Below are 10,917 nucleotides of genomic sequence, written 5' to 3'. Positions count from 1 at the left end.
ATGTGCAGCCAGCCCTGTTGCGAAAACACTTTCGGAAGCACTGCTATTACTGACATGCCAAAAAGTGAAATAACAGAGAGAGAGAGAGAGAGAGAGAGAGAGAGAGAGAGAGAGAGAGAGAGAGAGAGACCATTTAGTGTCCAAACTGTGGTAGGCTTGGACTGCAGCCATCACAAAACACACACACACACACACACACACACACACACACACACACACACACACACACACACTATTTCATGAATGTTATTTCATTGTGCAGAAACTGTTACTGCAATTTCTAAGTAGATCAGCGGGTTTGCAGCTGTTGTCATTTTATTTCTGCCACCAGGAGTATAATAAAACAATGTGTTTGAAATTGCTGATTTGAAAAATTTTTAATCACAATTTGACAAAAAATGTAACGTCAGCGTGGGACACACCTACTGTTAGAAATTTCGCTTTACATATAAGGCTGCAAGTGATGAGTAGAAAATCCAGTAGGCTTTATAGTTTTTCAAATTGCCAGTTAAGTAATTTTTGCCTAATCTTAAAATGTGATCTAACTGGCATATAGAATATTTTTATTTGTAACATCCATCTTATTACTGAATGAGGATGGGCTAAGGATCAAAATACAATTTAATCAAAGCAGCTATAGGTGAGTTTGAAAATGGCCTTTTTTTTTGCCACCTATCTACCCCAGTGGTGTGTTTCAAACCAACTAAATACTGTTCAAATGAGAGAACTTAAAACTGTTCTATTCATCACTTGCAAACAGACAAGTAACACTTCATTATACAAATTTCATTCTTGTCTAAAAGCAAATATTTTAATGGAATCTGTATACTGGAACTTTTGGATACTGTGGTGCATATAATGCAAAAATTAAAATTTAGTGCAGAATCAAAAAAGCATTAACCACCCTTATAAAATACCATCTTTGTATTGTTACACCATGTGTTACACCATACGTCTTATACAAAGAAGATAACATTTCATATTTTACAGTGGAATAAAGAATTTCAATCCAGTGTCCTTAACTACCAAGGTAAATTTCTGTTTTACCTTTACCTTTTATACTGCTGTAGAATCATTAATTCTTCCAACTCTTCATATTAAAATTAAACTGAATTCAAATACTTTGTCAGAAGTCAGTGTGTCATGGGAACCTATTTTTCTAATAATCTGAGAAAACCTGTGCTCCTTGTAAATATTTTAATATACATTAAAAATTTCAAGTACATGATATTATCTTTACCAGGAAAGAAGGGTCTATTCCAGATTCATGTGCAATTTTCAAGCAGGCATTTCTGATGGCTTTGACATTACTGGACAGAGAAGCCAACAGATATGAAGCCGTAAGACTACACATGCACCTTGTTCAGAATGCTGCAGTGAATTTAGATGTGGTTTTGTTTTGAAACAGCCAGTCTCACAATTCATACTTTCTATCAAAATCTACTTGTTGTTCCTACATTGTTTTGTAAAATTATGAAACATTTGATTCACAAATATGTTGCTTAAAAAGTCATGACAGTCAGCATGACAAAGGTACCTCACTGTACATTGGTAAGAGAACAATGTAAAGAATATAATCAGAAACTATTCTTCTGAGACTACGAAAGGTAATACGTGACAAATATGCTGTTACTGAGTGAGGGAGAAGGGGCGGGGAGGGATGGTGTTGAGCGGGACATGCTCAAACCAGATGTTGCTTTATCTCAACTAGTACCTAATGCCAAAGGAATGAGTTGTTGACTGTAATATGACAGCTCTGCTTATGAACTTGCAATTTTTCTTCAGAGCACAAACATTTTGTGCACGCATGTGCTGAACACCGTCCCACCCACCTCACCTAACCCAAACAACACCGGCTACATTGTTCCTGTAGTGTGCTCTGTAGTTCTCACACTAGTTCATAACCTGAGATTTCAAGCTTCAGTTCTTGTTAATTTATCTACCTACTGCTCAATACCTCTACTACTATTTTATTACTATAATAAACAATTACAAGATATACAAGCTCTTTGTTGCCAACTTAGCAATATTTTGCCAATTTTGTCTGTTATTACCAGGTCTCTCCAATGAGCAATAAACTTTAACCTTTTTTAGAGAGCAGAATGCTTTTTTGAAAAAATAAAAAATGCTGCTATGATGAAAATAAAATCTATGGCACCGTTAATTACACAAGGCAAAAGAGTGTTCTCCACTCGTGAACAGGAAAATCTAGAGGAGTAATAATTGGGAAATAAATGGATAGTGCTTTATTTCTTAGCCTTCTTTCTACCTTTACCTCTGAATTGTTTTTAGCTTTAGTTCTGGATTTTGGCCATTTAAATGGCTACAGCTGAGTTTTTGTACTGTGCAATTTGAACTATGATCAATATTGACCAATGTCATGACAGACGTCATTCCTCCACATTGTCTACCTTCCATGCAAGGTTCAGAGCTGTGTTTCTTTTTATAAAGCACATTAGGTCAGCTCCTTGCTTTTTCATGTACAGGGTGATCAAAAACTACCTGAAAAGCTTTTAAGGGTGTTGCAGGGAAGGCTGTGCCATGAAACAATTGTTAAGACAGAAATTCAATGGGTTCACCATTTCAGAGTTATTTAGCATTGAAGTTAGCTAGTCAGGTTATCACACATGCAAATTCAAGCAGCCTGCCAAGGGCCATGTCACCAAACTTTTTGTTTCTTCATACCAAACAAACTTAGTTTTTTCTAGCTAGCTTAAATTTATCACTTCTGAAAAATGTGCATTTCAATTGGTAATGAGGATCTGAAAATGGTTAAAATGGCTCTAAGCACTATGGGACGTAACATCTGAGGTCATCAGTCCCCTAGACTTAGAACTACTTAAACCTAACTAACCTAAGGACATCACACACATCCAAGCCCGAGGCAGGATTTGAAAATGTGACCAAAACAGCAGTGCAGTTCTGGACCAAAGTGCCTAGAACCGCTCGACCACAGCAGCCAGCAGGATCTGAACATGTGGTAACTTACAGACCCACAGAAATCTGTGCATTAGTGCATGTAAGTCCCTGAATTTGTGTGTGCAGAGACCTGATTGGCTAACTTCAATGCTAAATAACTTGGAAACAGTGCAAAGTATAGATTTTTTCCCTTAACAATTATTTCTGAGCACAAACTCCCCTACATCACCCTTACAAGATATTTCTCCCCTGCATCACCCTTACAAAATATTCAGACTGTTCCTGACCACCCTGTATACCTCTTTCTCCTGAAAGAGCAGTGGAATAAGCATTTCTGAAAATGTCAGTGTCACCAGTAGCTTTCCCACTTGTATGTTAAAGTGCAAGTAAAAATAGTATCAAGCAGTATGTTTAGAGTTTATTGTACCTACAGTGGGAGATTAAGTTTGTATAAGTTGCTTTACTTTTTCAATATTGCTGAAGGTTATCCTTGATTAATGAATGTACACCTTGCTCCAGTTGTTACTGTCTCAGTAGTTGTAAAGTACACATTGCTCTTATGATCCAAGTACAATCAGCTGTTAGATTATTAATCTGAAAAAAGTTATATCTCCCATAATGAAATTCACATTTAAAATGTGTAAATGCACCATGATCATTTGAATAAAGTCTTTCCACTCATATGAAATTTGAGCACACATCACTGAAAGAAGACATTTTAAGCCAAACCAGAATACATTCCTTAAAATGAAATAGTTGTCTCAAAGTATGTTTCATCTCAAACTGCTCAAATCTGCGAGAGTTGGGAGAGCAATTTAACTGTGTCCTAACAGAAGTAATTAACTTGGATCAGTTCACTTTGATGATTCTACACTTTGATTAGATTCAGACTGAACCAAATGCATTAGTACTTATCATATAGTGACAACTTGTCTGAAAAAAAGAGAAAGTTTTCAAGTGGGGGTGATTTACAGGCAAGGAAGCAATCAGCATGAAGTAGATCTCAGAATTACAACATGATGTTGCATATAAACAATAACAAGAAAGGCATTAAAAATAATATTGTTATTTAGTTACATAAACTTGACAATTTAGCAGTGGTTTTAAGGCAGTCATACTCCTGTTATTTATCATTATCTGGCCTTCCATCATTTCTCTCTCTCTTTTTGCTCTTCAGTACAAAAATCTTATTTAAAAAAAAAGATATAATCTGCAATTATAGTCCCCTAGAGCAAAAGCATACATGAAAGCATGCTCACACCACCATGTTAACATGGTGTAAGCAAAGTGACTGGTAAAGTCATAATTGCTGTCGAATGTCAGTGTGTCCCAGAATGACCTTGCCTACTGTTTATTCAAAAATTTCTTGAGTGCTGAAATTTCATATAAATATTCCATTTGACTGAATTAAATAAGTTTTATATTTCTTGTATGTAAAATTTACATCCACATGCAAGAAAAGTCTAATGTTAAAAATTCTGTAGTAATTAGAAATATGCAACATAAATTATTCACATAATTCTCAGATGTACTTTACATCATTACTCACACTGTGCTTCAAACGTATGGGATGCAAAAATACATCCAGTACAAGAACAGCATGAACTGCAGCATTAAGAATAGCTTAATACCAGCAGAAAACCATGCACTTATTTTTATGAGGCGTGTTTTGCAACAGTTTCATGTTGTGTCAATCATACAATCAATAACTGCTGACCAAACAGAACTCTTCAGTTATAATGCAATATACTGATGCTAACTAGTTCCTAGTTTGTATACCATTCTATTTCTCACTAGTGTGTGATGCAATGATTAACTGTAGGCTATTTTTTTGTACAGATAAGAAACCAATATCAACAAAAAAAGTTCCATAGAGAGAAATGTAGTTGCATAATACTGATTTTATGAGTTAATTCACACATTCAGGTTAGACAAATGCCGAACAGGAAGGCACTGAACAACAATGATATCATTTATATTTACACTTAGCCCTTTAAAATTATGAGCGACTAAATTCACTGGAGAGGGCAAAAATGACTATTTAATCAACACATGGTTTGCTGTATAAATAAGAGCAAAATATTATACCACATTCAACAATCAATAAAATTACATTATGTTCTACAGAAGATTCATTAGTAGCTCCTACTAATTTCTTAAGAATATAGCAAATATCACACAAAGCACCAAACTCAGTAATGTCCATGCTATAAAATAATGAAATCACTGAATACCAGTTAAAACCACGATGTTAAACTCTGTTATGACATATAAAAATTCTAAAGTAAATATAAAATCTTATTAGAGTAGCTTCAGGAGAGAAAGAGAGGAAAAGAACATGTCTCCACAAAGATCTTAGTAATAACTGAAGCCTCGAAAACCTGTCAGAAGTAAAAAAAAAAAAAAAAAAAAAAAAGGAAAAATGGGTCTGACAGATTTCCCAGTTACAAATAGTTTTCAGTAATGGGAATGTTCCAAAATACTACTGATCTATGTTGCACTTACACAAAAGTAACAGGTCTTCTCTTATTTTGAGGAAGAAATTCATTTAACAAACCCTCCCCAAAAAAATAATCTTGGTAACAATACACAAAATAAAATTCAACAACTCGTATTGTGTAAGTATATATGTCAACAATCACTGCAACTGACATTGTACAAAATAAAACAACAATGTATTTAAAAATCCCAAAAAGATAACATTAAAAAAATTGCACAAACAATGGAAAAAGGAACATAGGTGAAGGATATTTAACAGAAGAACAGTTAATGACCATTAAACAACATGTTTCTTAGCTGATTTGCTGGAGTTCTCCTCTTTTAATTTTGCATATATTTTGCAGCCAGCACCCATTTCTTTCATTCTCTATGTGTTTCTGCTGAAGCCTGTCATTTCTGTATGCCTCAATTCTTCAACGTGTTATTACAAATCACAGTGAATGTGTGTGTGTGTGTGTGTGTGTGTGTGTGTGTGAGAGAGAGAGAGAGAGAGAGGCAGTTTATATTTACGCTCTTTTCTGCTGGTGGTAGAATGACTTTTATGTATAAAAAGTATTGCACACATTATAAAAGTTTGAATGAAACAATTATCTGCATCAGTCACTGATGCAGGTAATTGTTCTATTTGAGCTTTTTTTGTCATAAACATGTCAGAAACAGTTGCAGTTCCTTACAAAAGTCCTACATGATTGATATAAGGTTATTGCACAGATTTCCATTTATTTAGTCATTTATTTCTTACAAAGACCTGTTCATTTCTTTCAATTTAATTTCTTTTATACTCACTTATGGCACTGCTTTATAAACCATTCTACCCCTATTATACTGTGAATCTCCTAACTATTCCAATTCTCTAATATAACCAGTAAAACATTTTTAATGGTAATGTTTGGGTCATTTCTTCAGACAAAATTTATTATGGATTCTTTTACTTTTAATATTCATGGCACCCTCTTGCTTTTTAACATCTCAGTTTCTTGCAAACTTATTTAAAACCCATTCTCCCCCCTTCAACTAACATATTGTATTAAGCTTCTCAAAAAGCACAATATACTCTCCATGAGATCTTGCCATGCAGAGCACATTCTTAAATGAAAGGTCAACATTTTACATAACTATGGAACAAATTGTTAAAGAAAAGTGAGAAAAGCTGTTAAATGCTAAGCAAAATGACATGAACAGCCAAATATCATTGCACATTGTAGAGGCAGAATTTGTAGCACTTCAGAAATTCAGCTTGTCCATCCGAACACTTTACACATTTTTTTCTTCATTTTTGTGAACTATTATTTTAATCTGACTGGAAGAATACAGTAATTAAGAAAGACAAAAGGGCCTACAGAATGGCAGAACAATTACACAAAACAATCAATAGTTAGCACTTGTCACTATTAACTGTTGTGTACAATAAACAAAAGATGATAAAATGTGACCTAATTGCCCAGGATTCTTTCAAGTTCATGAATAAAGAATTGCACACAATAATGATCCACACACTACTGGTGATGTTCACTGAAATTCAAGGCACATTGTTTCACAAACACCTGATAGGAATACAAAGACAACAAAATAACAAACCATAAACGCTTTCTACCATAAGCAGTACTTTCCCAGGAAATCACGGTAAGATGACAAACAGCAAACATTAAGACAAAGAGGCCAATTTTCAAAACTTTACAAAATAAACATTTTTAGTCATGTAGTTCTCATGATTTTTTTTGGAAATATTTCTTTTACAAGTCATAATCTACACAGGTGTGTGTAAATATTACTCTAAGGACAAATGCTAAGTAATTCATCCTTGATTTCTGTTTGAAGCCACATAAAGACTTTCAAGTCATTTAAAAGTTAACTGACATTTACTGTGACATTTTTGCAAATAAAAGCTCCTTTTGAGTGTCAGTGGGAAGAAGTAAAAATCTGACTTTCTGATTATCATTAGCTCACTTACCTACCAACACAATGCAAGAATGTTAATGTCAAAAATTGTAAGAGAAATATTTATGGCAATGCTCTCCTTCTTCTGAATTATGATACGAATAGATACGAGTTTTACATTTATTGGGCAACTATCACTTTATGTACTGTGAAGTTTCTTTTCATCATTATGCATTATAAATAAGTTACACCATAGATGAGGTAAATTAATGTCTTAGTAAAGAAAAATCTGTCAATGACTGGACTTTCTATAGCATGAAAAGCACAGGAAGTATATACCATGCTGCACAGTCACCCTCTCCTCCAAATTACACTATTCTGCTGTAATATTGTAAAACAAAGACAATTTTCTTTTTAGATACCCTATATTCACTGCTGAAAAGACTTCCCTAAGTGTTTTCTTGTTCGTTTCATATCTGCTTCACAACACTGCTTTTCTTTAGTGTAAGGCAACTAAATTTGGAAATTTTAAGATATGATGCTTTGAGGCAAGGTTGGTGTGTAGTGGGGAGGTCATTTACAACTACAACTTTCCTTTGCTTTGTGGAAGATTAGTTCCACCTCAAGCATTTTTCAGTTTGTGTGTGCCCATTTGGATCTGCTAAGTGAATAGCACAAAAGCAAGTATTGTCTCTCGTGGTAAAAATAAGGTTTAATTCCAATGTATTTACAAGTCAATCAGAACAACAGTGTAGAATTTGAGTAGTGTTCTTTGAAGTATTTGCTTAAAAGCAGAAAAATTAACCCCGTGGCAGTGCATTTTACAGAAAACAAAAGAACTGGGTAAAGGCTCTACTGAAAATATGCCACAAAATAAAAGGCAGATACCAACAAATTACAAAATACAATTAAATTTTCAATTTGTAGCCTTGAAAATAAAATCATCATTACATCAAACTTCTTGAATTGGTGTACTTAATGACTGAACTGTTTGACAATGCAGCATGAATAAGCAACGTGCCAATACAAATAGAGTAAAACTGAGGTGAGAATCTTGTCATTCTACCTGATTTCCTTTGATGTCTCAAAAACTATCAGTTTCATATTTGTATTCAGGCATGTGGCACATAATTATTTTTCTGAGTCATTCTGAAAAACTATATCAATGGCTACAACTACTAAAAAGACTGCTCAAGTCACTCTAAGGAACCTCAAATTGTTCAACAATTTTTAAATATTAAAATGTTTTGTAACTATATTACATAATAAGCATATGACACTTCAAAGTGCGCTTCCCATATATCCACTGTCAAAATTTTATTACTGCTACAAAGCAGGAGCTAACGAGCAGGCTGAACATTACATAGTACTGGACTTGAAGTGTCTTCATCAGCTGTATCACCATTATCAGAGTCATCTGCCACTTCTAAATCAGTTCCACTCCTGAGTTCCAAATCCGTTTCAGTAATGCCCATAGTCTCAGAGTCACTTGCATCACCTGACTCGTGGGTGCCCGATGCATCTGAATGAGTGCACTCTGTTGAATCTTGTCCATCTGTGGTGTCCCGCACAATTGCTGATGCTCCGGACGCTTCATCAGGAGCTGGGCCCTGGTTCTCATTACCTGTTGATAAATTTTCAGTATTCATGTGTCAAACTGAAGAAGTTATATACACAATAAAAAATCATTTTGAAATTCTACGGCATATGGGCAATGACTAAGTGACAGTCATTGTAATAATCAGTAGTTGAGATTATCTGATAAAATGCACATCCATGCACCAGAAAGGTATAAAATCAGTGAAAAAAGTAAGTTTCTAAAATTTTTAATCAATATTCAGCTCTTAAACTGTGAAGTCTGGGGCACTCAAGCGTGATTATATTCCCCAAATTCTAATTATTTTTTAAAGAGAGGCAGAGTGACTCAGCTGAATATTTTTCACAATAATTGGGAGCTGTAATACTAAGTTTACTAACTAGAGGAAACATACTGGCAGTTTATATAATTCTAGGAGATGTTCTTAAAATTACATCTGGCTCTGAATAAGCTTTTTTTTATGGATAGTAACGGTAAAGGCTCAACATGACTGTAAACAAATAAATCATCTCAACTGTTTTGTATGCTGGAACTTGAAACAATCCGTGAATTTCTTGCAACAAATTCTAAATTGTAAGTTAAAATTTAACAAAAATTAAATAAATAACTGTTTATGTAAATAGTTTGTTGCTTCAAACTGATCGTGATGGTGGTGGGGGAATTGGATACATAATGCCTATAAGCACAATACAAATCAAAAATTAAAAGAGGTATTGTTGCATTTAAATCAATTGAAATATGAATTATCAGATTTCTGAGTATTAACCCAAACTTCTAAAATTCATGAAATAGAATGCCATATTTTTTAAAATACGCATAACTAATACGAGTTACACTGATGAGGCACATAATGCACAAGGTCCAGCACAAGAGTGGAGGCTGTTACTAACACACTGACAACTTGTAACAGCGATTTGAGTGAGCGAACTTTTCATGCACTTGTGTCATACATTGCGAGAAAAAGTTTAACAATGGAAAACCCAGGATGGAATGTACCAATATTATTGAAAGGATAGATGCTATTCACTATACAGAGGAGATGCTGATTCGTAGATGTGTGGGGTCACCAGTCAGAGGCTGCAGGCGTGCGTGTGTGTGTGTGTGTGTGTGTGTGTGTGTGTGTGTGTGTTTTTCAGGTTTGATGAAGGCCTTGTTGGACGAAAGCTCATTTTCGGAGAGTCTTTTTGCTGTGCCTATCTGCGACTCAGCATCTCCACTATATGGTGAGAAAAAGTTTAGATATTCTGGACACAAACAGATGCAACCTTTTAAGGAATGTAATCAGTGAGAATCAGATTAGTAACAATGATGCTATTAGTCACCAAAATGAGGAGAAGAGAAGAAGAAGCAGCAGCAGAAATCTGGGAGAGTTTTTATTTGAGAGGTGTAATCGACAGTCACTAAAATCCTACTTAAGAACATTTAGTTCAAATCCGATAAACATAAAGGTGGTGTGGTTAAACATCAAACGTGTCTTAAACTGACCCTGAAGAACGATGTATGCAAGTAATGTGATAAAAGTCAGTAAATACACACCTTGGTTTGACTGTGGCATTTAGAGATTGCACAAAAGAAGAAATTGTTACATTCTTACTACAGAAGTGCCCTTTCCAAGGATAAGATAAAGCATATCCTTTTTCTCAAAACAATGATATGGTGGAAAGCAATTGAAAAATGATGAATGCAAAACCACTGTTGTCGACCGATTCAGTTCCCTGGCAGACATCACCTATGTAGTGGGGCTGAAGAAGCTAGCGTAACACGAAAAATTTCAATACATTTGTAATAAAAGCCAGCCAGTTGCAAAATACAGGTTTATCAAACCTTTATCATAGTTTCAACGGTTTTAAAACCATCTTCCTCATAAAATTAATGACCTATTAACAAGATTACAACATTTTGTATGGAACAAAGATAGCAACATCACAGTAAGCAAAATTACAAGAAATATTACAATCTTGAGAACCTTACTTACGTAAAAACACATTATATATGGTCAAAATGTATTTTGCAACTGGTTGGCT

At 34.5% G+C, this 10,917-nt stretch overlaps 1 protein-coding gene across 2 annotated transcripts in view; it reads right to left on the bottom strand.

The window, feature by feature from the left end:
- Positions 1 to 351: 351 nt before the first annotated feature.
- The window catches only part of LOC124615288 (RING finger and CHY zinc finger domain-containing protein 1), a 94,180-nt gene continuing 83,614 nt past the window's right edge, over positions 352 to 10,917 (bottom strand). For both annotated transcript variants that reach the window (XM_047143065.1, XM_047143064.1), the window contains exon 7: positions 352 to 8,920. In XM_047143065.1, coding sequence (XP_046999021.1) covers positions 8,637 to 8,920 — 284 coding nt within the window. In that variant the 3' untranslated portion in view covers positions 352 to 8,636. The remainder of the gene's footprint in view (positions 8,921 to 10,917) is intronic.

The sequence above is a fragment of the Schistocerca americana genome, chromosome 5, assembly GCF_021461395.2.
Source record: "Schistocerca americana isolate TAMUIC-IGC-003095 chromosome 5, iqSchAmer2.1, whole genome shotgun sequence".
In the NCBI taxonomy this organism is placed as follows: domain Eukaryota; kingdom Metazoa; phylum Arthropoda; class Insecta; order Orthoptera; family Acrididae; genus Schistocerca; species Schistocerca americana.
This window is presented reverse-complemented; position numbering and strand designations above follow the sequence as displayed.